At 47.1% G+C, this 27,499-nt stretch overlaps 10 protein-coding genes across 10 annotated transcripts; 4 read left to right on the plus strand and 6 right to left on the minus strand.

Annotated features, from left to right (window-relative positions):
- Positions 1-1,866: 1,866 nt before the first annotated feature.
- Positions 1,867-2,398, plus strand: FSST1_009667 (2EXR domain-containing protein; the record flags this gene model as incomplete). The annotated part of the gene is made up of 2 exons (XM_083226662.1): positions 1,867-2,307; positions 2,363-2,398. 2 exons carry the CDS (start codon positions 1,867-1,869, stop codon positions 2,396-2,398), a joined length of 477 nt encoding a protein of 158 aa, XP_083085628.1.
- Positions 2,399-4,222: 1,824 nt separating this feature from the next.
- On the minus strand, positions 4,223-5,189 carry FSST1_009668 (DUF3425 domain-containing protein; the record flags this gene model as incomplete). Its single annotated transcript, XM_083226663.1, has 3 exons — positions 4,223-4,932; positions 4,979-5,066; positions 5,118-5,189. 3 exons carry the CDS (start codon positions 5,187-5,189, stop codon positions 4,223-4,225), a joined length of 870 nt encoding a protein of 289 aa, XP_083085629.1.
- A 488-nt stretch (positions 5,190-5,677) lies between these two features.
- On the plus strand, positions 5,678-6,681 carry FSST1_009669 (uncharacterized protein; the record flags this gene model as incomplete). Its single annotated transcript, XM_083226664.1, has 2 exons — positions 5,678-5,751; positions 5,802-6,681. The coding sequence occupies 2 exons, from the start codon at positions 5,678-5,680 to the stop codon at positions 6,679-6,681; spliced, it is 954 nt and encodes a 317-aa protein (XP_083085630.1).
- A 220-nt stretch (positions 6,682-6,901) lies between these two features.
- Positions 6,902-9,069, minus strand: FSST1_009670 (GMC family oxidoreductase; the record flags this gene model as incomplete). The annotated part of the gene is made up of 5 exons (XM_083226665.1): positions 6,902-8,287; positions 8,335-8,557; positions 8,606-8,761; positions 8,810-8,899; positions 8,948-9,069. The coding sequence occupies 5 exons, from the start codon at positions 9,067-9,069 to the stop codon at positions 6,902-6,904; spliced, it is 1,977 nt and encodes a 658-aa protein (XP_083085631.1).
- A 2,379-nt stretch (positions 9,070-11,448) lies between these two features.
- FSST1_009671 (ceramidase) lies at positions 11,449-12,518 on the plus strand (the record flags this gene model as incomplete). The annotated part of the gene is made up of 6 exons (XM_083226667.1): positions 11,449-11,489; positions 11,549-11,561; positions 11,609-11,669; positions 11,714-11,851; positions 11,906-12,305; positions 12,359-12,518. The coding sequence occupies 6 exons, from the start codon at positions 11,449-11,451 to the stop codon at positions 12,516-12,518; spliced, it is 813 nt and encodes a 270-aa protein (XP_083085632.1).
- A 203-nt stretch (positions 12,519-12,721) lies between these two features.
- Positions 12,722-13,918, minus strand: FSST1_009672 (uncharacterized protein; the record flags this gene model as incomplete). Its single annotated transcript, XM_083226668.1, has 1 exon — positions 12,722-13,918. The coding sequence occupies one exon, from the start codon at positions 13,916-13,918 to the stop codon at positions 12,722-12,724; it is 1,197 nt and encodes a 398-aa protein (XP_083085633.1).
- A 2,229-nt stretch (positions 13,919-16,147) lies between these two features.
- Positions 16,148-17,622, plus strand: FSST1_009673 (uncharacterized protein; the record flags this gene model as incomplete). Its single annotated transcript, XM_083226669.1, has 4 exons — positions 16,148-16,319; positions 16,375-16,807; positions 16,861-16,978; positions 17,035-17,622. 4 exons carry the CDS (start codon positions 16,148-16,150, stop codon positions 17,620-17,622), a joined length of 1,311 nt encoding a protein of 436 aa, XP_083085634.1.
- Positions 17,623-18,060: 438 nt separating this feature from the next.
- FSST1_009674 (uncharacterized protein) lies at positions 18,061-21,448 on the minus strand (the record flags this gene model as incomplete). Its single annotated transcript, XM_083226670.1, has 6 exons — positions 18,061-18,443; positions 18,503-18,837; positions 18,890-19,152; positions 19,210-19,787; positions 19,835-21,061; positions 21,118-21,448. The coding sequence occupies 6 exons, from the start codon at positions 21,446-21,448 to the stop codon at positions 18,061-18,063; spliced, it is 3,117 nt and encodes a 1,038-aa protein (XP_083085635.1).
- Positions 21,449-23,720: 2,272 nt separating this feature from the next.
- Positions 23,721-25,622, minus strand: FSST1_009675 (acetyl-CoA hydrolase; the record flags this gene model as incomplete). Its single annotated transcript, XM_083226671.1, has 4 exons — positions 23,721-24,770; positions 24,822-24,959; positions 25,093-25,333; positions 25,471-25,622. The coding sequence occupies 4 exons, from the start codon at positions 25,620-25,622 to the stop codon at positions 23,721-23,723; spliced, it is 1,581 nt and encodes a 526-aa protein (XP_083085636.1).
- Positions 25,623-26,718: 1,096 nt separating this feature from the next.
- Positions 26,719-27,189, minus strand: FSST1_009676 (uncharacterized protein; the record flags this gene model as incomplete). Its single annotated transcript, XM_083226672.1, has 2 exons — positions 26,719-26,958; positions 27,010-27,189. The coding sequence occupies 2 exons, from the start codon at positions 27,187-27,189 to the stop codon at positions 26,719-26,721; spliced, it is 420 nt and encodes a 139-aa protein (XP_083085637.1).
- Between the last annotated feature and the right edge of the window lie 310 nt (positions 27,190-27,499).

Raw genomic sequence — 27,499 nt, forward strand, 5'->3', positions numbered from 1 at the left:
AACAATATCCTCTTCAGAACCATCAACACGCTACCGCGGGATTTCGTGACCGTGCCGTGGCGACATATTGGCCGATGTATTTTGGGTGCGCTGTTTCTATAGGGACGGTCATAGGTTGGCCTTCCGTCGACCCTGAGATTCGGACCACCCCAATAATGGCTCACAAGCCCAAAAACAAAACGAAGCAGCCCAGGATCACTGATATCCTTGGTGCTGTAGTGGGTGGCAGCCTGGAGACCGTCGCCTCCAATGGGGCACAGTTATCTTTGTCGACTTGCCTCATGGCGACGCATGAGTCGATCTATTTTGGAACTCAGAATCTCAATACTAAATCCCTGTATCGTAACCCATCGATTGCTGACAGAAATTGTCTATTGAACTCCACATATCCCATGTCTTACGTTATACTTTACCCAGGTCAGACGTCATCAATCGTTGTGATTTCATCGTTGCCTCGATGATAGGTTCGTCTGTTATGTGCAAAGGTCCTGCAACAGGAGTAGCTCATGGGCTTTAACCCCAATTCTTCCCCTGTGGACTGTTTGGGGCATTAAACGACTTGCGGACCATGCTTCTTAGGGTCGTATGCCTTATTTGAAGCCTTGGTGCGACCGGCGCCAGTCTTGTCTTCTTCGCCTGAGCTCTATGGGTGTATTTGTCACAAATTCAACATCACCTTCACCCCAGAGCTCACCAAGCAACGAACTATTTGGGTACCCGAGGGAGGACACGACGCTCTCCAAGCCCGCATAGAAGCTCGACACTGGGCATTCGTCCGTTGACTTTGACTCGCATATAAAAGAAAGTTTCTTTGCAATGTCCTGGTAACCATATTGCATTATCTGGTCTAGATCAGCCTGATTAGATGGCCCAGCATCAGACGGTCCGGCCTCGGCGTTCATTTTGTCGTATTGGTACCTGCTCCGGCCTCCCTGAAGCCTGGAACAAACATCATGACAACATGTCAACCCATCCCGCTAAGACCTATCGCATTCTAACCCAGCCTAGGGGTTCATCTCCATCGATTGAGAGCCCACTCGTCGGCAACACCCCCAAAGTGGGCACGCGACATGTGGCAAATATGAGTGGGAAGAGCAGGCTATTCTTATGGCTTACGACGCTCATCTGAACGTCAATCGGCTTCAAGTCAGGAGCTTGCCTTTGGGCGGCTAGACGATATTGATACGCCGAATTCCCACTGTCGCTCCCTACCCAGGTGATCCTCACCTGGCCCCGTCTCAGCCCTCGGAAACCCTATCCACATGGTGGACGGCCTATATTTGCAGCTTAGTTGAACGTCTCAAGACCATCATTTTGGATATCAAGGATAGTATCCCAAGCCGTGCGATCGCGGAATTTCCCGGTGAGTAAGTTTCTTGGTATCGGCGAAGTCATCCCCAATCGACATAAAGCAAGTCAAACACAAGCACAGGCAACCATCTAAAACAAAGAAGTCAGTGGATGATAAGGTTGAGACAAGAAGAAAAAAAACGGACAAAAAAAGATTGTTCCAGAATAAAAAAACCTATTTGTAGTATCTCAAGTTTAAACTCATTTGAGGGCCACTCATGACAATGTAAAGAACCAACTTAACTACTTATACTGCAACCTAAATATTTACAGTTTATAACCACCGCAATCACTCTCTTTTAACCAGAACCTTAAGAAGTTGGCTATAAAAGTGAATAGTGTCCAACCTCGGATGTCTTTTAGGGTTTCTTCCTTTCACCACATCAACCGGAAAACCAGAGCTGGCCCAATCCAGCCACACCTTAAGATTCCCAACCAAGGGAACAAGTACGCAAACAACGTCTCTTATCTAGCAGCCGACCCTGTACCACACACATTAAACTCGAAACGTCAACCATGACTACCCAATCATTCACCTGCTTTGGAAAGCTTCCCCCAGAGCTACGCACCCAGATCTATATCTTGGCTACACCACCTCGTGTCGTATTCCTACAAAAACGGGCCCTTAACTACCATGATTTCGTACAAGAGTACACGAAGAGAGAAGGCACTGAACCAAGAGGCAACTACTTCTCGCATCGGCGTGAGAGTGAGGCAGTATTCATCTACAGCCGTACCACGATCCCTGTGCTATTGCATACATGTAGAGAGTCGAGGAGTGAAATGGTGAAGCATGGCTATGAGCTTACGTTTGGGACAGAGTCAACCTCTCCGCGGACGTGGTTCAATTATCGTTGGGACGCCCTGTATCTTACTGAACATTTTGGCAGAATTTTTATTCCTCCTGTGAATAGACCAGGTGCCAAACCCACTTTATTGAGAGAAGACAAAAAGAGGGTACGTTGGATTGTGTACCGAAATGACTGTGCACAATACAGACTCACGGGGAAAGCCCTCGGCAAAGATGGAGGACCAGCACCATTTTTGACTACTAAAAAACGTTCTAAATGGTGCGTAAGAGCCAGATACTTGTGGATGCGTCTCTAGCACCTTGGGGTACTCAACAATGTGGTGGTGGGCCATGAGACACAATGTTTCGAATCCCCACGATCTTAACACCTACTCCGAACAAACCGATATCATGGCAAGATACTCTTAAGGAGAAAGGAGAAGTCTGTTTGGACACCCGCCCTCGTCTCAGCGTTCAGTGCGTTGCCGCGCAAAACCCACATCCGAGTGCCGGAATATTGACCTGCTCACCTACACCTGCCAACACTCATTTCACCTTCTCTCAAGCCCGGCCCCGCACACTCTTACTCAACTCCATCCAAGAACATCAGCATCGTTGATGATGCGCTGAAGCTCTCACCTGCGTTCACTTTCATTACGCCCAAGGACTTTACACCCGAACACTCGCATACGAAGACGACGCTTTGCGACGCGCCCACACTGCGTAGCCGTTATGCAGCCCGCTATCACTTCTCGGTTGCAACACCAGACGAACCTCTCGTCAAAGGAGACTTACAAATATTTGGCATCCAACCAGACGGGGCTCTCACCCTCTATGATGTCCCATTCCAGAGAATTCCGAAGACACCGCATCAAAATCATCCTCTACAAATCTCAACTCGGACCCGAAAGCCAGATTTCAACTTTGAGCTTTTGCCGCTTCACTCGCCGTTACTATCTCTATCTCGGTCGAAATCACTGTCCTGCTGCCAACAACATCACATCAGAGTTTGGCCTGGTGACTTCGGCTAATTGATCGGACCCTTGAGAAGGAGTTCTTTCCTTGACTTCGCCCCAAACTCTCTCGTTCAGAGTTTGGTGTAAAGTCAAAGAAAGTTCTTTTTCTCGAGGGTCGGACCAATTAGTCGAAGCCCAGTGATTTATGGTTTTGATCAGCAACTTAAACAAAACTATATAAACAGGCAGTACCCGGCCTTGAGTGTTGTTTGGTTTTCTTTCTTACCACATACTAAACGCCAGGCTTCCGAATCTCAACATGGCTTGCCAAACATTCACCTGCTTTGGAAAGCTTCCCCCAGAGATACGCATCAAGATCTATGTTTTCGCTACGCCACCCCGCGCCGTGAGTCTTGGACTGGTCGGTGTTTCGCTCGACGAGTGGCTAAGGAGGGGGGGATACTATCTGTAGTTTTTTCATCGGGCCGACTACCTCCTTCGCAGTAATACACAGATACCTGCACTTTTGCACACGTGTAAAGAATCTAGGGAGGAACTGATGAAATACGGCTATGAGCTCACCTTTGGGAATTCGGCAGGTACACAAACGTGGTTCAATTACCATTGGGATGCTTTGTACCTTCCCTTCTCTCGCTGGACCCCCAGGTATCCCCTTAACATTAGTGGGTACTTGGTTGACAGATTCCTCTATTCAGTTATATGGAAGTCAGACAAGAAGAGGGTACGTTGGGTAGTGGAGTCAACTACACTTCACCATCGTCACCTAGGTGTCTTCACAGGGAGGGAGGGTATGAACAACGATGGACACACCTCAGAACCATTTTTGGCCACTGATCAACTTTCTTGGTGGGGTGAAGCCATCGAACATTGGTAGTTACATCTATACACCTTCAAGTATATCCGTTGATGTGAATTAGGGGGCATTATCTACGAGTTTCTAGTTGAAACTACTATCATTTTGCTGCCCACCACATTACATCAGAGTTTGGCCAAGTGGCTCCGGCTACTTGACCGGTTTCTGGATAGAAGATATTTCTTGAACATTACACCAAACTATCAGCGCACTTTCTTCAAAGATCGACACTATCGAAGTCATCATCTACAGCTACAGTTCAGCAAATCTCTCAACAAGAGGATCCTCACCCCTTTCAAGCCGCCATCGATTCGTCGCCTCCATAGGTCCAGATACGCCTTTGAACAACCAACCCCATTTCTCGACAAATCCTTGCGACATCTCCCATCCCGAAATATCCCATGGCGGCGACCAAGCAATCATACCTCGTTTCTCCATCTCATCATCAGGATATCCTTCATATAACCCCCCAATGCAATCTGCCCATAGGTCATCCTCATCAAAGGTACCCATGGCTCGAATCAAGTTGTCTCTTCCTTCCGGCGATGGAAACATATCAATCCAGTCCCCATGTGGTACCGTCTGCTGAAGAATTGTTGGAAGAAGAGCAGCAGGAACGAACTCTGGGTTTGAAGGATATGGAATCACATGGATAATCTCTTGGTCGCATTCGAGAGGAGTATAAAGAATTCCAGATATCAAACTGCGGTTGACGGCCAGAGCGCGGAGGGCGTTGTATTGGAGAAGTGTTATGAGATGGTCCGGACTCAGAGGGAAGATGATGTTGGACTGATTGTTTTGTGATTTGTATGGCATCAGTGGGTATTTGGAGTTGTATAGTTGTTTCGCGTTGGATGCTGAGACGCTTGACATGAATTCTTGTTTGATATCCCATAGATCGATTGTTGCCTCTTGCTTGACAATCGATGATTGGTTCTTTTTCTCCTGGGCTTTGCGTTTTCCTGTACTATCGTTAGCTAAAACCTACCAAACTGGGGAGTCACTCACTGTATGCTCTCATATTAAGCCTCGTCTGTGCCCGTCTTCGTGCTGCAGCATCCTTTGTTCCAGTCCAATCGTCTTGGTTGCTTATCGCCTATTTCCGGTGAGTAAGACATTAATCCCGGACTAATCTAGTGACACGAACCTCGGCCAATTGTGGCATCGGAGTGAGCTCTATACATGACATGGTAGCGGCTTTCGACGCGTGAACAGCCATTTTGCCAAAGTTAATTATGAGGCAGATGATGAAAGAGGGGAGATGTTCTGGTATGCACTCTGCTCACTCACAGAGTCAGAGTTATCAACCGAAGGATCGCATGAGGCGCAGACGGTAGAGTTACTCTATTGGTTGTGGATACAGCCACCAACTACACCAGGCTTAGTGTCATGTAGGCTGCTCACTCGACAGGGGTTATTCGTTTACCGATTTGGGGATAACGCGATATGCAAGTTGCTCACTGACATGGATGAGAAGGATCGTATGCAAGGTGCTCACAATTGAAGAATGCGAGGATAGAATGGCATCAAAAGGTTGGGAAATGTAGATATAAAGATGCCCTTTGCCGTCGCTTTTCTTCGACTTATTCTACTCATCAAACCAAACACAACAAACACTTTACTTGAACATTTCCACACAATCATCTCTCAATCCAACTCTATCCATCTAACAACATCCAATTGATTCACTCTTCTCATCTTATCAACATGTCTTTCCATCCCGATAACCTACCCAGCCTCAACGGCAAGGTCTTTATCGTCACTGGCGGCAACGCTGGAATGTGAGAATTCATTTTCCACCCTATTCACAACAGTCACTAACCTTTTACAGGGGCTATTACACCGTCTTGCACCTCGCATCTCATGGTGCCCACGTCTACATGTGCTGCCGCTCCCTCGAGAAGGGTAACACAGCCATCGCGGAAATCAAAAAGACACACCCATCAGCCAACATTGACCTCCTACAAATGGACCTCATGGATCTCCCCAGCGTCGTCGCAGCTGCCAAGCACTTCCTCACTCTTGAAACATCTCTTCACGGTCTAGTCAACAACGCCGGTATCATGGCTACACCCTTTGACATGACCAAGGATGGCCACGAAGCCCAATGGCAAACAAACTATCTCTCACACTGGGTCTTTACAGAGCATTTGATTCCTCTTATGCAAAAGACCTCCGAGACATTGCCTTCCGGCAGTGTGAGAATTGTCAACCTCACTTCTTCAGGACATCTTGGCGCACCCAAGACTGGTATCAACTTTGATGACTTGACTCTCAAGGATCAAGGTGTATGGGAGCGCTACGGTCAAAGCAAGCTTGCGAATGTTCTTCACTCAAAGAGTCTTCACAACAAGTACGGCCCTGGCTCTGACAACAAAGATGGTGAAATCTGGGTCACATCTGTTCATCCCGGTCTTGTCGAGACAAACCTCGCTACAACAGTCGACCCTCAAGAAAAGGGCATGTTGAACCTTGTTGCTGCTCTTCGCTGTTTCAGAATGCTCTGGACTGCTGATAAGGGATCATGGAACAGCCTTTACTGTGCCGCCGGCCAGGAGATGAAGCCTGAGCAGAGTGGACAATACATTGACATCTATCATCGATTTGGTGAGCCTTGGTGGGCTAGCAGTGCGGCAAAGGATGAGGAGCTTGCTAAGAAGCTTGATGCTTGGACGAAAGAGACTATGAGCAAGGAAGGATGGGTTCAATGAGCTACCTTTGGTTGTTGGTCTGATAATAGAGTGGAGGATTTCTTTTGCAAAGGAGTGGAGTAATATTTAATCTATAGAAGGAACTGTCCGATATCTATCAATTTCAAACCTATACCAAATTATGTCTTCACCAAGACCCAAAGTCTTTGCAACATGTTCCCGTCTCTACCAACCAGTCAATAAAACAACCCATAGAGTACTGTGGTATCCATTAACGAGCTTATTCCTTGTCACTGTCCTCGTCCTTATACTTCTTCTGGCTGTCTTTCTTTTGCTCGTCCTTTTTGTGGTTGTCCTCCAAAAGAGTCTCAAAAGCCTTGCGAGAGATGGTCCAAGTAGGTCCATTAGGCATGGCACCAGGACTTCGTGGGAAAACCGAAGCATCAACAACTCTCAACTTGTCAACGCCACGAACACGGAACCTCGAGTCAACACAAGAATCACCATCATCAGGTCCAATAGTACAAGTCGAAGAGGCGTGATGACTGAAAGCAGTTTCCTTAATCTCCTGTCTTTCATTCTCAGGGTCTGGACTCAGTTGCTTGTAGGGAATACCAGTCGCGTCGAAAGCGCGTCGAAGCATAGCGATACCCTCGGCAATAGCGTCAAGATCGCGCTCAGCAGACTCGGAGAAGTAGTTGAATTTGATGTTGGGTCTGATGCGGGGGTCAGAAGAGTTAAGACGGACAGTTCCTGCGCTGTTGCTGGTTTGCATCTTGACGACGGCGTGCATCCAGAACGCGGGGTCCACGCTGGAGAGTTCGCCTCTGGAGTAACCGGGATAGAAGCCAGTGAGACCAGCCAAACCAATACCACTCAGGAACATGAGGTCAGAATCTTCGTCCCAACTTTGACTAGTCTTCCACAGAGCGCCGTAGCCACTATCTCGAGCTGCATAGGGACCAGCAGCGTTGTCCCGCCATTCCACGAAACAAGGATCTTCGTCATCGTATGTGCCGGTGCAAGGAGAGTTCTCCACAGGTGTGTACCAGTCCTGCTCAGCCTGCATCTGAACAGGAACTTCGTAGTTGTCGTGGAGGTTGGAGCCAACAGCGGGAAGATCAACAACAACAGGAATATCCCAAGCCTCAAGTTCCTCTCGAGGACCGATACCGCTGAGCATGAGGATTTGAGGAGTGTTGAAAGCACCACCGGAAACAATGACTTCGTGCTTAGCAAACACTTTCTTAGTCTCACCAGTCTGCTCAGGGTCGTAGCGGCCGTCGGCAGAGTATAGACCTTCGCCAACCATGTACTCAACACCAAAGGCCTTGGGCTTCTCGCCGTGGCGGGATTGCTTGAGAAGGACCTTTGTGGCAAGGGATTGGAAGCTGACAGTCAAGGGGTGTCCTGCGTCGATGACCTCGTTGATGTAGATACCAGCACCACTTCTAGCACCAGTGGTAGGATCGATTGCTGAGGGGGTGCTGTACAGGGAGCCATCCTTGTAGCGGTCGGGATCAGCGCCGTTGAGGTCGCGGCGGAAAAGCTCTCTCATCTCATCAGTGGATTCGACGTCGATATTTTCAGTCTGTTTGAACATCTGCTGGAACATGTTGGCGACGTTGGGTTCTCCGATCTGAATAGTGGCGTTGCTCTGATCGTTCTATGATATGTGAGTATAATGATAGAAAGAAGAGTTGGGTAACTTACTACAAGGTAGCCATCGAAGCCATGTCCAGGAGTGCCTTCGGGAACGTAGGTGCAGTTCTCGAGGTCCATCAAGTGTCGTCGCATGTGCTCATGTCCCCAAGTTTCATCGCCAGTGAGATTGGCAATGTAATCCCATTCGTTGTCAGGGGACCAGACAAAGTTCATAGCGTTGACCTGAGCACTACCTCCAAGTGTAGAGCCACGAGGGTAGTACAAACCGGCACTGTATCACGGTCAGCTTTCAAGTTACTATCAGAGTGATTGTACTTACGGCTTGGCTCCCTCTGGGGGATCAAGGCCAACGTAGTAAGAGCCGATGGTCTGGATATAAGTGTACTTGGGGTCACGACGAGCTGCTTCAAAGTCTTCGTAGTGCTGAACAAAAAACTGCCAAGAGTGACCCGGGGTCTCTGCGGCGGTTCTAGCACTAGATGAGTGTTAGTAGGATATCATCGATTGGATATTATGCACGTACAGCAATGGGAAGGACTGGAGAAGACTGGTGGAATTATCACCTCCAGCTTCAATCAGAAAGACTGAGTGTCCCTCTTTTGCCAAATTGGCACTCAAAATAGTTAGTCTTTGTATAAACTTCAGTGAGTCAAGTACTCACGCAAGGGAACCGCCACCAGGACCACTTCCAACAATGACATAGTCATAGATGTCTTTGGTCGCTGAGGTAGAACCAACAGCTAAAGCAGCCGCAAGAGCGAATTTGATGCGGTGAAGAATCATATCGGAAAGGAAATAGTAACGAAAGGTTGTTGTTGTCCAGTGAGTGTTTTGTGTGATGATTTTCTCTTTCAAACTGCAGATAGCTGGACTCTTATATACCATTGAAAGTCATTATGATCAACTTCAAAATCATCTCTACACTCTATGTACTCCATCTGTGTTCTTTACCCAAAGTCAGCAAATCTAACACCCAGCTATACAGAGTCCATCGTTTCCGAAGCTATTCACGTCTTGGCTTTCACAGCCCCAGACCACGTCACTTTGATTTACTCGACCACATATCGTCAGGGACGAATACATGGTAGCATAGGCATAATGGACGTCCGCGGATATCTCCAGACAAGCCACAGTCAGAATGCTGACGTGCCAAGGGAAACTAACTCAGCTTTGCAGATCGTCATTGCGGAAGTACTTTCTGAGGCTTACGTTGTAAGCTGGGACTCGTCCACTCAGACCTCAATAGGCACAAACTGATCATTACAATCATCTAGGGCACTGCTCGCAAGTGTTTTATACTGTACCAAGTCTTGTTGGGTCTGCATAGTAGACATAGTCGCAGTGTTCTTGTGATATCTTGAAATATACATCGGGTGAATGACAGTCGATTGGAGCCATGTTCAACATTGTTTATCCCAATCAAAAGAAATGGTATATCAGAGTAGAAACTAAATCATAGCTTTATTCCAATTGTGACACCTTATTGGCAAGAATCTAATGGTGAGGCATGCCAAGGCAAGAGATGAAGTGAAGAATGCGGGGATTACTTACCGTTGAGTTATTCAGACGGATCAATTCAAGATAATAGACTGTAGCTTTCGGAGACTTTAATGTCGGCGTAGTCTAAGCCCTCAAAAATAAGGCTAAACGTGTAGAGCTCTGCCAAAGACGCATGCTGATGACTTGGGGGGTGAGTATACACAAAGCTTGCCCTGCATCTCGCCAATCACCAGCAATATTTTCCGAGCTCTATTACTTACACAACACAAAATGAATATCCAAATTTAGGACGCTCTGGTTAAGGATGTGCTATCTCTTTATTTTTCCTGCTGATATCATAATAGCCTTTAATTACCAAGATAAAGACAGGTCTATAATTATACCGTCCACAATAATTAAAAAACATGGCCAAGTATCATAGTAATACTCAAAAATCAGGTCTCGGAGGGAGTCACCCTCGCTGGTGGAATCAATCCGCAGTTATAACCCGACGTTATAGTCAATTAAACTAAATCACATGACATCTCGCCGACCCTCATGTGATTCCGCCGTATTACCGATACTTCAAAAAACAATATCTATACTCACAAATAGAATACCAATAAAAAATCCAAAAAACAGGTCTCGGAGGGAGTCGAACCCTCGCTGGCGGAATCAGAATCCGCAGTCATAACCGTTAGACCACGAAACCCCAAGTTTTATAACGGTTATGACTGGATATCATAACCAAGAATATTAGTCCTGTTGCTTTTGGATATGACTTTTTTGCCTATTACTTAATAGAATGTCATGGTGTGGGTTATGGTTGAAAATTCGAGGTCGGCTAAAGAAGCGGGCCGAATCCTTTAGCCAATCACGTCAATTTAAAAATGATAGCACAATCGTTGGCTGCAGGGTAGTCACTTTACCGATGAGACAAAAGCACCTCGACGACGATGTATTTGCTTTATGAATAGTGGTTGAATTATTAGAGGTCTATTGTTCATTTGTGTGTATCGATATCTCAACTTTAATATGATTGTGTTGACAGCCTGCGGGACTGATGTGATTGTGGCGAGGACTAACAATTTGACATGGTGGCAGACAAGTCAATTAGGGTATGAATTAAGGCTTCAAGTAGCATAAAATGACCCGTTAATTTCGTCTCTTAAGGATGGGAAATAGCACTACGGGTACTTGACACATAACATGTAGCCCAGCTCATCGATGGAAAAATACTCTTAAAAATGCATTGACACTGACTGTCGAACCATTGGTAGTTTGGTGAATTCCGTGCTTACTTTCAGCTTGTTAAAGGAGTCTCAGATTAATGTACTCAACCTCGGCAGTGATCATCCCAGTCTCTGCTCGTCAATGCCAACCAAGGTTATTCGCTGATTGACTGAATAAGACAACGCCTTTGTACACTGTATGTATAAGACAGGGGTTTGTGACGGTTACACAAGGTGTGCCACAGCGCTTAACGTGTTCGTTCTACCTGTCACAAAGACAGCCTGATATTGTACGTACAACTCAGGACAACTGTCTGATACATTCTGCCATTCCATACCGCTTTATGACCCATTGTCCCTCTCGAGTCTTTGAGCAAAAAAAAGTTACTCTTTTGACAATAACCTCTAGCGCTAAAAACATCGCGTAATTCCCTGGAGCTAGTCACTAGCCATGGTGGAACCAGTCTGGGGTCCTCAGACCTCGTATCTCAAGTAAGTCTTGTTTATGCTTATGTTTTACCTACTCAGCATCAATTAATTGTCATCTTTAGCTTTTGTGAAGAGGTAATATTCTCCGGATCCCCGAATCAGCACTCTAATAACTCAATTAGGATTACATCGTCACCCGCTACATTGCAGAGTTTATCAACACGCTTAGTAGTCTTTCCTACAGTGAGTTGTGTCTAATTCACCTCATAACATCTAACGTTGTTTAGTTGTATACGGAATCTATGGACTTGTCAGCTACAAAAAGTTCCCAACGGCTTCGCGCCTTATTCTATATGGCGGGTTGATGGGCGTTGGGATTTGTTCTGGAGGGTACCACATGACACTCAAGTACCACACCCAGATGTGTACGACTCCCTCCATGCCCTCAATGATGTCTGTCTAATCATCTTGTTTACTAGTTGACGAACTATCAATGCATCTCCTGACAACACCCCTCCTCTACCGACTGCTATCCTACAATGCTAGTCCCCAACGCACAAAAGTAGTAGGGCTGGCTCTTTCGATACTCTTCACAACTGTCATGGTCACGCATGTTGTCCTCGATGAATTCCTCCTACATGCTGTTTCCTTCGGCTTCGGTGTTTTGATAATAGCCCGTCGTTGCCTCCAGATCATCTCCCAACGAACCCTTGATGTCGACACGAAACGCGATCTCAGAAATATCTCCATTGCTGGCATAAGCTTTTTTGTCTTTGGGTATGTCGTCTGGTTGATCGACGACTGGGCCTGTCGCTACTTGACAGACATCCGACACACCGTCGGTCTACCCTTGGCATTCTTGTTCGAATTGCATGGATGGTCTGCTCACCTTGACCCCCTGGTATGTAACATCGTTGACTGACAAGATACAGGTGGCATTTCTTTACAGCCATCGGAGGCTACATCGCCGTTGTTGTCGTTGACGCTATCACTTCAAACGAAAAAGTCGAGAACCCTACTTCCAGACTGGCGTGGCCTGTACCATTGGTAGCTCAACTCATGGCCAACTCTGCACCTGCGAAGCCAGTCTAGTCCGGGTGTGAGCAAGGTCGACACAATACTATCCCGTGATTTACAATGTACGAAATTAAGCAGTTCACTCTGTAGACTATATATACTATTCAATAGAATGTTAACCTTGATTGCAATCCCCCCTGTCGCGAAACCTAACCATGCCAATCATTACTATTCTACACCACCACCGAAACTCCTGCACCAGGTCTGTTCTTGGAACTTTACCGTTCATTTCCAGCGCTGAACGTCGTCAGCCGACGCAACTTGGGAATCAAGGAAAACCCATCACGTCGCCCTTCAGTAATCACGTAACCCCGTTCTCTCACATCATTCACCTTATCTTCTGGGTCCTCGTACCTCAACAACGGCGGATCCTCTGCCCAGCAGAGATGACGAATCTTGGCAATCTCGTACATCAGAACGACTCTGCAGACAATGACTGAAGCCATAAGTCGTCCGATGAGGGGCATGCAATCTCGAACCGAGATGAACAAGACACTAGAAAAGACAAGCGTGCCGAATATGATATGTGCAGCGATGAGTAGCGAGACAAATCCGACAAAAAAGCTGTAGAAGAGTGTCTCTGGTAGAAAAAAGATCTTTGTGGCGCCTCTCTTCCACCATGGGATTATCCATGACTGTAGCCCAGAAAAAGCACCTTCGTCTTCATATTCTTCATGCTCGATCCTTACCCTAAGGCTAAGCGATACTGCCGCAAAGATGTGTGCGCTAGAGCCGATGAAGAGCCAAAGCAGGATAAGGTAAGATAGATGCGGTGCGAATACTAATACGACTCTTGAGCCCATCTCGTAACCCAACTGAGCAACGTTTGCGATGCTGGCAAAGACGATGATATACTCAATGATCAAGATGAGCGCCTCTGTGCCGAAAGAGTAGAGTTCAAGTCTGAGACGACCCTGACGTCTCTCTAGTGGTTGAGACAACTGACGATGCTCAAACAACCGAAGAGGTGGAACGCCAGGGGAACCGAGGCAAAGACAGAGTGCAAGGAACGGACGTCTTCCACATATGAAAAGTGTCGACGTCTCATCGACACTAGATCCAAGTGAACTCAGAATAGCTGGCGTCAAGCCCAAGACGACGTTTGCAGCTGCCATGCCGGCTTTCATGTATTCAGGAGAATAGTTGATGATGCAGTCCGCAAGAGGTACGACGTTCGCCGAGGTGGAACCAGACCCGAGCCAGCGAGATGTTTCGTACCATTTCGATCTTGGCATTTTGCCGTCAGTGTAAATATCGTACTCTGCAGAACAGTTGTCGTGAGTGATGCGTTCAAAAATGAAGCCCCATTCTTTGTAAAATCGATGAAAAGGTTGCATGTCAGCCTTTACGGAACTGATATGAAGGACAAGGAGAGCGGAAAAAAGCACAAGAACGTGTTGAGTGAAGCGAGGCATGGTAACGACTGGAGTATAAGTGCGGTATGGAAGATATTGACTTGTTCAAATGGAAAGAAAAACAGAATTGATTCATTCACTTTATGAAATAGACTTGGAGTATAGCAATCTTTTCTAGCATTTATTGTTATACAGCCTGATCGAGTACTTTGAGAGTGTTCTTTTCTACGTATCTTGAGGGTGCTTGCTTTGCATGTAAGCAGCCAGTGAAATATACCAAACCGTTGTGTCACACACGACCTGAATTTGGAAGGCCTAGCGGAAACTTGTTGATTACAGGTTGCAGCTGGAGTATATAGGAGGGCTCCAAGTTCCAGCATCTTCAGCAACCCATTTGATTGATGTAGAAGGCGAGTGGCTTGACGGCCAGGGAACATACACTCAGATGGAGGGATGTGATTACATATCGGAAAGTCTTCTTTTTGTTGTCACTGTCGTACCTTTACAAGAGTTGGATCGAGGCGCGCGGCAATCTGTAATCAGTAACTCACGAATTATCGTATATGTAAATGGCTATTCATGCATCACGGCCCTGATATCTGGCTATGACGACGCCACCCAAGCGAGAGAAACGAGAACTGGTGGTTGGAAAAAAGAAATCAAATGCCAAGATAGAGTGGCAGTCCTCCGGGTGATAGACTGGGTCCATCGAGATGAGGCATTTGGAAATGTCACAAGGTATCACAGTACATCACAGTACATAAAAGACCTCACTCAGCTAACCATTGAGCCTCATGTCTCATCTAGCCTTTCAATCATCCCAAGTGATCGAGGTAATTGGCCAGGGACACGGGATAATCACCACAAAGATCAGCGTGTGATTTTCGTAAAGAAGACGTTTGTTACACTAACTTGAGCGTCAATTCACTTGGATAGACCGGCCAGTACGTTTCCATGTTTATGAAATATCTCTACCAAGACGTTTTGGAGGATGAGCTCCATGACATCTTGACAGGTATGTAATACGTACCCATCCATTTCTCTTCAGTCACTTGAATGAGGCATATTCCAACAATCCTTCCGATTACGACTTCTCCATTAATCTTCATGCATATAAGACTCGCCAATCAAGATGAAAATGTACCCCTGCTTTCTCTCGGAGATGCCTTTGGTTTTGGGGGTTCCCATCCCTCAGGGTATCAGAAAAATTGACCGCTGGAAGCATAAGAGACGAAATTAGTAGGTCACTTTATGTTGCTTAGACTACGGTTCTTAGGCTATTTATTTTTATACCCTAAGACTTAGGAGGCCATGTTTTCTGCCACCCATTAGCCATCCCAAGGTTGGGTAGACAGTAGAAAGATAAGTGTGACCGAGTCTCCAAGTCAGCAACAAACAGTACATAAAGTCATTGGTACTGTCCTCGGCCTCTATATTGTTAACGAACCCCCCTGCATAAGAGAATCATCAGCTTCAGTCCCGAGGTGATACAGAATTTCAATTAAATGCTTCTAGCTGTCCCCTGCTGCATAGATATCTCCATAGATCTTTAGGAGGATATATATATGTAACTAGTTGAAGTTCTAGACTCTTTTCTATTAATAGTCGACCTAACAATACCAAAATCGTTGTGACACTTGTTCCATCGAAGGCGTGACTTTTGAGGCCCCCCGCCAAGACAAGGTACCCCTGGAGCTGATCACAAGTCCAGGTACGGTAACCATACTTCATATAGCCTATTATAACCTTCTGTAAGACATCAGTACCAGCTGGCCCCCAAATTGAGTCTGTAATCAGTGATTAGTATGAGTAACTAGTCTCCGACATGAGACTGACAGGCTCTGTCGTGAACAATAATACGTCCGTTTCATCCTTGTCGGGGGCGGAACGGCTGAAAGTCTCAAAGTGTCTTGTTCCACCGTGTCATCTCGATGCATGGTTTGTGTAACACAGTATCTACAGTACAATGTCAGCCCTCTCGGGAATCTTGACTTGGAACAGTCAGTAAGCGCTTCCCACCCCCTTCTGAATGTCACCACTGGGATTATCCATGCTGAGTGGTTCACTTTGTGTGTGTATGTATCAAAGGGGCAAAGTAAAATCAGGCTGCGGTCGGCTTGAAACTAAGAGATCGGTTTTCTAGACAGCAGGTTTTTGTCTCTGTTTTCTTCTTATCTTTTTTGTTATGTTTTTGTCTCTTGCTGTCCTCTGCTTAGTCCCTCGTGGTTTCGGGTGAATTTGTTGTACTTTTCGTTTCGAGTCCATCAGTTCGCATATGCAGCCAGAACAATGAACCACCCAACCTGCTCCTCCAGGTCGATGCGAGGTCTGGTTTTCGTATTGATAGCGGTGCAGGTTTCCTTCCCTTTTGTTTCCTCCACGCCTGCGCCGGTACAAACCGCAAAATCTTCAATTCTAAATGACACTGCTCTAGCAGTGCCAGAATACATAGCACGGCATGGTATTGACCAAGTACCTGACCTATTGTTAACATAATTCTAACGATTGGCAATCAGCACCGCTTGTTTATCTTCATTCAGATGACCCTTTTCTCCCAGCTGACATTCTCACTCACGTCCGACATACAACGCCTATGATCGATCGCAAGCCCATCCCAGATCTGCCAGAGCTTGATCTAGATAACTTGGACATTCTCAACGACATCCCTGTCCACGAAGGACAAGCCGTTGCACTTACTTCTAACGACAACGTTACAACACTACCATCATGGCTTCTCGGAGAAGCCCCCGATGATACCGGCAGGATAGCCAACTCTACGCCGTGCATTGTCCTACTCGTCGAACGCGGCCAACGCGATGTAGATGCTTATTTCTTCTACTTTTACTCTTACGACCAAGGCGCAAACATCACACAGGTGTTGCCGCCCTTGAATAGTTTGGCTGGGGGCATGGCCGATGGGATGCATTACGGTGACCATGTTGGCGACTGGTGAGTCTTCGTGATCCATTTCTGAATAACAAAGTTTGACTAATGGTCTCTAGGGAACATAACCTTGTTCGGTTCCGCGACGGAAAGCCCACTGGGATTTATTACAGCCAACATTCAAGTGGTGCAGCGTATAATTGGAACGAAGAAGGACTGTCACTCAGAAATGATCGGGTATGTCAATTGTGTAAACGATGAGGACCTCATCATGGGACTGACACTTTCTGTAGCCTCTCGTGTTCAGTGCCTGGGGCTCACACGCCAATTATGCCTCTTCAGGTGATCACGTCCACGATAAAGCCCTCTACGACTGGTGCGATGCCGGTAAACTCTGGGACCCTGTCCTGTCGGCGTACTTCTACCACATGGATCCGACAACGTTCAAACTAACGCGCTTGTCGCCTCCCGGATCAACCTCACCTCCGACATCAAACTACACCTCATTCTTCTACTTCACCGGCATATGGGGCGATGAAGAATATCCCGAGAATCATCCCAATCAGAGAAAGGTTCCTTACTTTGGTCTCAAGCGATACGTCGCAGGTCCACAAGGTCCAATCTGGAAGGGACTTGTCAGAAAAGGATTGTTTCCCGATGACCCGGAGCCGAAGAAGTTGATACAATATGTCGTTGGAGCCTTCATGACTCTGTATCCATGCTGTCTTCGAGGGTGGAGAGTCTGGGTCTTTCTGGCGGTGCTGATAGGAGTCATTGTATCTTTGGTACTTGGGATCAAGCGAGGTGTCAGGCGATATAGAGCCAAGAGGTTGGGTTACAAGAGGATAGACACTGAGATCCCGTTGAGTAATCTCAATTAGTACTTGATCTTACTTTAGAAACCATAATGTATAATCTGTGAAATGCTGTTTTAGATGGGATGCCTCAATTACTACCAGTTCAGACTTATTTGTGTCACGGAACTCACAGTTAGCAGCAACCATATCTCTAGTGAAAGTTGTCCATTTCAATTTGGTGTATGTTTATGTGATCTGTGCTGATTGGGGTAATTAGGGGTATCATGATCCTTGGATGGCATCATCTCTATGTGTGATTCGCTCCGGGCAAATTTCAAAACCAATGTTCCTTCAACTCCATGTTTTTGTGCTCCATATAAGCTCCATTCAATTGTGCCATATCCCATGAGTCCAAAATCCCTGCGTGCTGCCTTTCTGAGCCTGATACTCTACTTGGCTAGATTTCCATCATCATGATGGGCCAAATCATCGTCCATGACCCGATTCAGACTCGGGATCATTTCAAATGACAGTCTCCGGAAGAGTGTCTGGAATACTGAGATCCAGATCGAGAATGTGCTCCTCGAGGTTCCCCTTCTCGGCCCAAGCAGCCTCCCAGCTTTTGACGAGAGCACGGGCGTTGTGCTGAACTTCAGCTTTCTTCTCCTTCATGGTAGGATCTGTGGAGCAGTTCTCGGCAAGGTTGTTGACCAGACAAGATATCTGTTCCTGGACGTTAAGGGGCCCTTGCTGAGCGGCTCTTCTAAGTTGAGCCGGCATGTTGTTGATTCTGTTTGCGACATTGTCCACAAGACCTTCGAGTGCCTCGTCGCACATGAACTGGCCGTCTTCTCGTATCCTTTTCTCCATAGCCTCCCGTCGTCTCGCATAAACACCAGTTCCGCCTAAATATTCTTTGAGTTTCTAACCAAATCATGGAAGGAATATCATGGGGATTACTTACGGTCGATAATAGCAGCTCGGAATGATGGAATCATTTGAGATCTCAAGCGTGGGGCAACATTGAGAGTGTCTATGACCGCCTTTTCCGAAAGGGTTCGTAGCACCTCATCAATTTTCGTTTCGGTGGTGTTTTGGCAATCTTCAAGGGTCGGTCGCAATTTTTGAAAGCGAGCAGCAAGTATGGGTATATGCTTGTTGATGACTCTTTGGATCGCATCCAGGTACTGAGAGAAAAGCTCTGAGTAATGTGACATCATTGGCGTTCTGATGAGTGGTAGCTGTTTGTACAACTTGGAACTCCAATCTCGGCTGAGTGTCTCGATAATGGGGGTAGCCCTGGCTATAATGTTAGCTAAGATCCAGTGTGAGTGATGAGGACGTTACTGACAGGTTCTCAATCCAAGTGTACGTAATCCCAGAGGAGGGGCTTGTGTATGTAGCACCGTCGCGTCTAAGAATGGCGTCGTAAGTGGCATGGGCCATTCTCTGGACTTTGTTTTTACCCCTAGGGTCATCGACTTCCTTGTATGCCCATTTCTGCACAATGGTCGGGGCTTCATGCAAGAATCTCTCCTCGGCGAGATCCTTGTGTTCAAGGAGATCGAGTTTGTGAATCTCGTGACACGCCTCGGCCAGCTTAGAGCTCAGTTTCTGCAAGGTTTGCGTTAGTATTCAAAAGGATTCCAAATAATAGGCAAGGAGGCTTACACTGGTGTAGTACCCATGTGTATAAGCTAAGGCGGCCTGCACTTCCGATCGTGTGAAGTTGAGTCCGCCATATTGGCTATTTGTTGCGGAGTAGGTGCGCATCAGAGACATGAGCTTCTCGTATCCGTCCAGGATGGCATCGAGATGTTTCTCACGCTTTGCCAGGGTCGCTTGATGAATCCACTTCTTTACGGCAGGGACACCGGTACATCTCTGGTCAGGGAACCCAAACATGGGGCTGTCATTGTTCTTCAACTGCCAGAAAGCTTTGGTCGAAACAGGATGGATCGGGAGAGTGAATGTAGAGTCTGCCTGAGGCTTTCGAGAACGCCTTCCATGGTTGAATCTGATCTGTCGTTTGGCGAAACCAGCACGGAGGCACTTGATCACGCGAGTATTGCGGGTTTGGAACGCTCGATGATGGATCCAATGACGGATGTTGCTTATCTTGACAGGGATTTGCTTTTGACGCAGCTCATGCTCGTTCAGTTGCTCCTCCGCATCGTTCAAGTCATCGTTTGCTTTATTTCTCCGTGCTTGGACAGTCAAAAGATGAGTCCTATCTGTGTTTGGATTGACTGAGAGATATCGTTAGTATATAAAATATAAGTGTTGGCAGACTTACCTTGCAACTGTGATAAATGACTCTGCGTCGCGCTCTCGTATTGTGTGGCAGCCTTGTTAAATTGACGTTTCGCATGCTCTTTGTATCCCTTAAGCTCTGCGCACCTACCCTTCAGGGTGGCCTTTTCGTGCTCTAGATCTCCAAGTCTGGTCTTTTTCTGGATGACTTCTGTGTCGCGGGCCAACTCGGGACTCCCAGCGATGTATGAGTCAACTACCATATCATCCATCTTCGAAGCAATGACACAAAATCCGAGACCATTCATCTTTCCACGCATTCTCATCTGTGCTTCGTCGAAGCCATTCTTCATGAGAGCTTGTCCTTGCTTCTCATCCGTCGCGCGAATAATGGGGCTCACCACCATTCGTACATCCAACGTGTGGGAAACCTTCTGGGCGACTTCAGAACGACTTTCGACGACATCGCCACACCCAGGAAGGTCAACAAGGGTGATTCCAGGTTTCAGAATGTCAGCCTTGACATAGATGTGAACGCCTTTGACCAATGGCCAGGGGTAGAACTGGTTTCCCTTATCCTCAAGGGTGGAGCTGGAATCCAGGAATGGTTTGATACTATACGACAGAAACTCCGCTGTCTCTGCGTTGAACTCTTCTTTACCATTCTTGAGAAACTTCGTAGCCGTGGAATTTCTCTGGAAGATCGATTCAGCCGCCTCCTTGTATGTCATCTCCTCAGGACATCTCATTGCGAGTTGGAGCAATTGCTCTTCATCCATATCCCAGACAGCCTGAACCTCGGGAAGTTGATAGTCGATCGTGTTTCTCAAGAGTTCGATAGTGTCGTCAATGTCCTCATCGTCGTCACCCGTGGTATCGCATCCGCTCTCTCCATCATCGTCTCCCTCCTCATCGTTGTTCTCATCATCGGCCTCACCTTCATCATCATTCTCGCTGTCATCTTCATCTTCATCCTCATGTTCATTCATGAGGTCCGACCAGCGTTTCAGATCTTCCAGGAGTGATTTGAGTTTGTTTGCGATCTCAGATTTCTCTCGAAAAGAAATCTGGGCGCGAAACTGACGTCCAGGGACGTTTACCCAGTTGTAAGATGTCTTGCAAACCACTGCGGTAGATGCAGCCTCCTGTCCGGATGGCAGAAGGTCTTTGATTTCCAGGAGTGACCCCAGGAAGGATGATTTGCCTGCCCCTGTTGGCCCTTCTACTCCAACCAGAATGTGGCAGCTTCGGTTTTTGTTACGAATTTGCTCTGTTTGGGAATCAGTAAAAACTCAGGAAAATAGCAAATGGGCTGGTGATACTTACCATGCTTCACGCACCAGTCATTCACGATCTTCAGCCCCATCATGACAGCCTCTGGACTGTCCGGTGAGGCGCATAGCGCAGGACCAAGAGCCGTTCGAATCTGTCTGCAATACTCTTCGGCTTGTATGACAGCCTTTTCTTTTATCTTGAGGCGCTCTTTGTCTTCTGACGCCCCACATACCCTCCAGGGAAAGTTGGCTGGAGCAGGCACGACACCAGTAGCATCGCTAGCATGGCGCTTTGCATTTGGGGTTTCGTGTACCTGTTGAAGATCTGGAGATCGTTCGCGCTTCACAATTATGGGCGACTCCAATGCGCCTTGGAGCTCCATGCCGACAGATACGACAGAAGTCCCTACTGAAACCTTGTGAGGAGTTTAGTGATCGATAGTAGACCAAGAAAAGGAAGATGAAAGAATAGACAGTCTCAAGATGACATCTCGATCCGGGACAAGAGAAGGGTATCTGGGTGTATCGATGCGGGGGAGAGGCTTGCTCGAGGTATTCGCAAAGCAATGAAAAGTGAAGAATGGAGGAGGAGTTCGAGATACCATGAGATTTCGGCGATCGCAATAGGGAACTGGGAAGGTCAAAGAAGATTGAGGGCAGGCGATTGTACGATGAAAGATGAAAGATGAAAGAACAAGATGGCTTACCTTGATTGAAGCTATCTACCAGTCGTGTTGGAAGCGGCGCGAAATCTTGGTTGGATAAAAGGAAATGAACTCCTGGATTGTTTCTCCGGGGTGGGGAGAATTGAAGATGTTGAATGGAATAGAAAAGAGAAGAGCGTCCTGCTCCAAAAAGACTTAAGAGTGGGGGGCTAGGCCTGTGAATCATTGTTGCCGAATATGCAGAGCTCTTGTTTGAATGCAATTGTTGATGGCGTTACTGTAGAAGATTTCGAAAAGGCCTTGATGAGAGAAAAAAAACAGAGACGACAGTTCATCCATCTTATCAGTGGTAGCGAGTTACGCTACCCATTCCTCTTTCTTTCTATTCACCTTGTAATTAAGTTTACATAAGAAATTTAGAAGTAGTCTTTTATTCAGCCAGATTTATCGTGATATATTGAAAACCAGTCATGCCAGTTCGTGATGGTGTTGAGGCTCTTCTGCCATCCATAACCTTGTCCACCAACCACCCCTTCCTAGTATCATCTTCACTCAAGCACAATTCTTTATTTAAAACGATTGACTTGTTCAGGAATCATTATTCACAGTCGCTTTTTGGAGCAACGCGGTGGTAATTCTTGGGGGGATACCTAGGCTTATTTGAGCGTCTGGAGAGCTTCTCTTGGATTTGAACAGGCAGTATCTTTGAACTAGAATCTCTTCTCCAGGAGACAAATTTTGACGGTTGAGCGAATCGGGAGGAATAAGGCAAGTACCTCACGATGTTAGTGCAGAGGTACCACACAGGTACCGCGCGAGTACTTCACGACCGCTCTCTTAACATGATGGCAAAACAAAAGCCAGCGCAATTTATCATTCTACAACAAAAAAGACTTTATGTAAGTGAGCAAAAAGTGAGGCCGTTGCCGGACATTCTGGCTGCTCGCCCGTACACCAACCCCCACAAACAGTCCCCCTCAGGTGTGGTTCCTTGTATAACCAATGTTGTTAGCACCGGCGACCCTTCCAGGCCTAAGCACGTAACAAGTGGGCTCATCATTGTGTATGCTAGAATGCGTGCTTATTTAGCTTTTATAACTACCTACCCACGTATCCTGGGATAAAATGGAAGGTGGGTGGTGTCTTTGTCTATACTGGTGGTTCCTTCTTTAACTTCGGGGGAGCGATGGGAAGGCTGCAGCCACAAGTAGATGTGGCGTCACATCACGTGACCCGCACAAGGTTTGCCGAAACAGGGATCATAAAAGGCGGACCCCCAAACGGAGCCCTTCCACCTCTTCCGATTCCTTGTAAACGTAACAAGGGGGCTCATTTTAGCACGCATCCGGGGGAAATAACAAGAACGATGATGACAACTAATCCTTTTTATATCGGATTAGAGATACTGAGTTCTTCATTATCCAGGGATTTCATCCTTGAACCTATGTTTATCTGTTATGTTTTGTTTTGTTTTTGATCCCTTATGATTTCGCTTAGGCCTAATTCCCAGGAGGGCACACCAAACTCACACTCATTTGTTCATCAGTTATCTATGTCCAGCTTGCAGAACCATCATTAATCACCCAAAGGATACTTGTCGAGTCCATCATAAGCTAATTTTCATGTATAGGTTCTCCAACGGATTGTCACTATACTTCTTTATCTCGCTCAACCTCCGAACACCACCATCCATCTAACTACCCTACAAATACAATTTACATCTATCGGCTCCAAAACTGACTCCGAAAAGCTATGCCACTGACGTAGAGCTTCATTCGTTAATGACTTTCCACCTATCCAATCACCCTCATCCAAACTGTCACAGAAACAAACACCATTATCAGATTCAATGCTTAATTTGCTGGGGAATTATCTTCCAAAATATCTATGCAGCCACAATCCAATATTTCCTTCCTAAACAAAAAAGGCTACGCAAAAATTTGTCATTTCTAGTTTCCCATCCCACATTATATACAACATCAGACTAAATTTACCAAGGCTTGACCTTGAGCATGCTACCCTCCTCAGCAAGAGCCTTGTGGAGATCGAAAGCGTTGAACAAAAGGTGAGGCTCGTGGCCCATACCCTTCTTGAGACCCTCGCTCTCGGCCTTCTCGTAGTAGTGTGTCAGGATAGGCTGGTACTTGGGGTGAGCACACTTGTTGATGATAACGCGGGCGCGCTCGCGGGGAGAAAGACCGCGAACATCAGCGAGACCCTGCTCAGTAACGATAACGTCGAGGTCGTGCTCGGTTTGGTCGATGTGAGTGCACATGGGGACAATGCAAGAGACACCGTGGGGGTCGGTCTTGGAAGGTCGGCTGGAGGGAGTGTGCATGATGGAGTACTTGGCGTTACGGAGGAAATCGGCTGAACCACCGAGACCGTTGAGCATACGGGTTCCGCTAACACAGGTGGAGTTGGCGTGGGCGTAGATGTCGACCTCGACAGGTGTGTTCATGCCAATAACACCGAGACGCTTGATGATCTCGGGAGCGTTGGAGACAGCCTGGCTTCGGAGGAGGATCTTGTCGGCGTAAGCGTCCCAGTTGTCGTAGAAGCGCTTGAAACCATCGGGGGAGAAGCGGGTGGATGTAGCGGTAGCGTAGTCGAGCTTGCCAGAGTCGAAGAGATCGAGGAAAGTGTCCTGAATAACCTCGGTCCAGACCTTGAGGTTCTTGAACTTTGACTCGTTAAGACCGCCGACAATAGCGTTGGCGACGTTGCCGATACCGGACTGGAGAGGCAGGAGGTTGGCGGGCATGCGACCCTGAGCGACCTCGTGCTCGAAGAACTCGATCAAGTGGCCGGCAATCTGGCGAGAGGTGTCGTCCATAGCAGCGTTGGGGCCGGTGGCATCCCAGTAGTCGGACTCGACGATAGCGACGACCTTGGAGGGGTCGACCTTGACCGAAGTGGAACCAATTCGGTCCTCAACAGCGGTGATGTTGTAAGGTGTACGGTGGGGAGGGACGTCGGTAAAGGTAATATCGTGGAGACCCTTGAAGGAAGGAATAGCAGTGTTGACCTCGATGATGATCTGTTGAAGCAATTGTCAGTTTAATTCTTGACTCTAGTTTTGGTAACGTACCTTGTCGGCCATTTGGATCAGCTCAGGAGTGGCACCAACAGAGGCACCAGGAACGAAGCTGCCATCCTCGAGAATTTCGGTAGCCTCGACAACAGTGACATCAAGGTTGCTGTTGGGACGGTCCTTGGTGTAGAAACCCTACAAAATAAAGTCAGCCGCTTTGCGCGCCACAAAGTGGAAAGCTTGCTCGGTGGGAGATTAAAGCGAGGCCGAAGCGCCAAAATGGTGGGGCTTCAACGGGCAAAAGGGTAAATTCTTTGTTTTGACGTACGTAGACGAGATCAGAAGGGAACATGGACAGATGCTTGTCGAAGAAGTTGATGCGTCCAGAGTTGATTCCCTTGGCAATATCCTTGCCGACCTGGTGAGGGCTTCGTCTGTTGATCATGTCGAGAGCAGCCCATCGGTTCTCCGTCTCGGAACCTGCCGAGGCGCCGACAAAGAGGGAGTACTTCATCTTGCTCTGGAGGTTGTTCTGCTCGACATAGTCGGCCATGGCAGTAGGGACCTTCCTGTAAACGGTATCAGCACAATTGTTCTTGGGGTTTTGCGCCAAGCTCGGGTAATGGGAGCATTAGGTCATAATAGCCGGCGGGGAACAGCTTTCCAGATTCTCACTCTTTCGTCGAGCAATTGAAGGGGGACTTACTTGGGATATCCGACAGCGGTGAAACCAGACCAGCCGATATAAGAACCATTGGGAAAGTGGTGCATGAGATCCTCAGGTCGCGCGAGCTTCTTGAGTAGAGCAGGATTGCGCACGCGCGCCTTGAGGGCGGCAGAAGCAACAGGAGAAGCCATGATGAAGATACAAGAAAAGAAGAAGAGGGGAGATTGTCTAACCAAAGAGTAAAGGAAAGGAGGAGAGAGTCAAGAGGATAAATAGATTCCAAAGTGGGATGAGAAAGGAAAAGAGGAATGGAACAAAAAGAAGAGCTCCAGTTGATCTAGCCTGACGGTGACGAAGTGGATCGGCGGGATACAAAGCGGGGATGTTGGAATTTCAGTGGTTCAAGGATTCGGTTACAGTGGATGCTTTACTGATGTTTCATTCTCCAATTTCAGTCTCATAGAGTCAGTTATCCCCGCATGAACTACAGCACAGTAGTAGAATACTTAGTAGACAGCTCGGATTTATTGTTCCACAAGTGTCATACGGAGTACATGATAAATAACGAAGTAATAGGATGCAATCATGTCACTGAGATACTCCCAAAGTACCTCCTCCAAGATCTACCGACGATGCCGAGAAAAGGCTGCATCGGGAATGACACTATTAGGCAATGAATCCGGTAAAAGGTACCTTAATCGAGATGGCCTGATTTTCGAACATCGTCATCTTTCTTGGCTTCATTCTTGTCTCTGAACACGTTTATCATGGAAATAGATATAATCCATAGTCTAGACTCGTGATATCAAGGAATCCCTTCTCTTCTTTAGTATCTGTATAAATTCCCCCTGCTTGTTAGATGTCCATCTTAACCCCCGAAGCTCCGTCATCTTCACCTCCGAATGCCGTAAAGTGGATTCCCCTTCTTCTCCAAAAAATGTGGTCCATCTTCCGTCCGGCCGAAGTGAGCACAGACCAATGTCGGTGTTGTTCGGTTACAACCAAGCCGAGAGAGTCAGTTACCAGAAACACCAGAGACCAATCAGTTTATAAGCTTGGAGTTTGACTTTTTATACCCCATACTCAACCTTACTGTATGTGTTGTAGTACCGTCATCAATTCCGGGGTTCAGATCTTTGGTCAATTGCTGAGCTACGAGAGGTGATTCAGAGACACTAGAAGCATAAGAGACGAAATTGATAGGGCAGCTTATGCTATTTTAGACCGGACTTATTGGGTAATTTATTTTGATCCCTAAGACTTAGACCATCCCAAAACCTCTGCCGTCTACCTCCTTAATTTTCTCTTCTCATGTCCGATGATCCTGCCCAACCTCGCTCTCTCACCAGCAGTCAGCTCGACAGAAGACCAGCCCACGATTGATTCAATGACGAATCGCGGCACCCCCCACGCCATCAACCTCGCTGCCGTTTCAAGTTCACCTCCCTCCCATGCCCTCTGCAATATATTGCTCTCTTCATCCTCGTAATATTCAATCATGTACTTGACATTGTACCAGCGGTCAACCTAAGAGCCGCCCAGCACACGTCGTACGTGCGTTTCCTAATAATTGTTGACGCCTGGATTGACATGGATTTGGGCTCTGTCTTCTTCCCTATTTGAGGCGTACAGGTCATAGATTCGAGCGTTGACTTCGTGGTCTTGGTCGAGGCTTTCGACAGCTACGTAGTAGCCGGTATTGAAGGGAAAGGGCAGGTCCTCTGTTCTTCTGGGGTTGTTGGAGGGTTGGTCGGTCATTTTGCTTTGGTTTGTTGATGATATGAGTGATTGCTGTTTCTAGTGCGTACTTTGTGTGATGTTTATGTTTGAGTTAGGTTGTTTCCTCTGCGATACTCAATTTGTACCTGCTTGGTAGGTGCAGGAGTAGACCATCAAGTCCAAATGTGAAGATAAAGGCAGGTCCGTGGCACCCGAACATGAAAAAGTGACTTCCTCCTCGGGCTCTAATGTTGGCTATGGCTTATGAAAGAAGCCTCTGTTGAGCGGTACAGACAGCAGCAACTTCTTCCTTTTCCCACCTCGATCAACTAGCAAGTCCACAACACCA

The sequence above is a fragment of the Fusarium sambucinum genome, chromosome II (genome assembly GCF_050947815.1).
Source record: "Fusarium sambucinum isolate potato_lamoka chromosome II, whole genome shotgun sequence".
Lineage (NCBI taxonomy): Eukaryota > Fungi > Ascomycota > Sordariomycetes > Hypocreales > Nectriaceae > Fusarium > Fusarium sambucinum.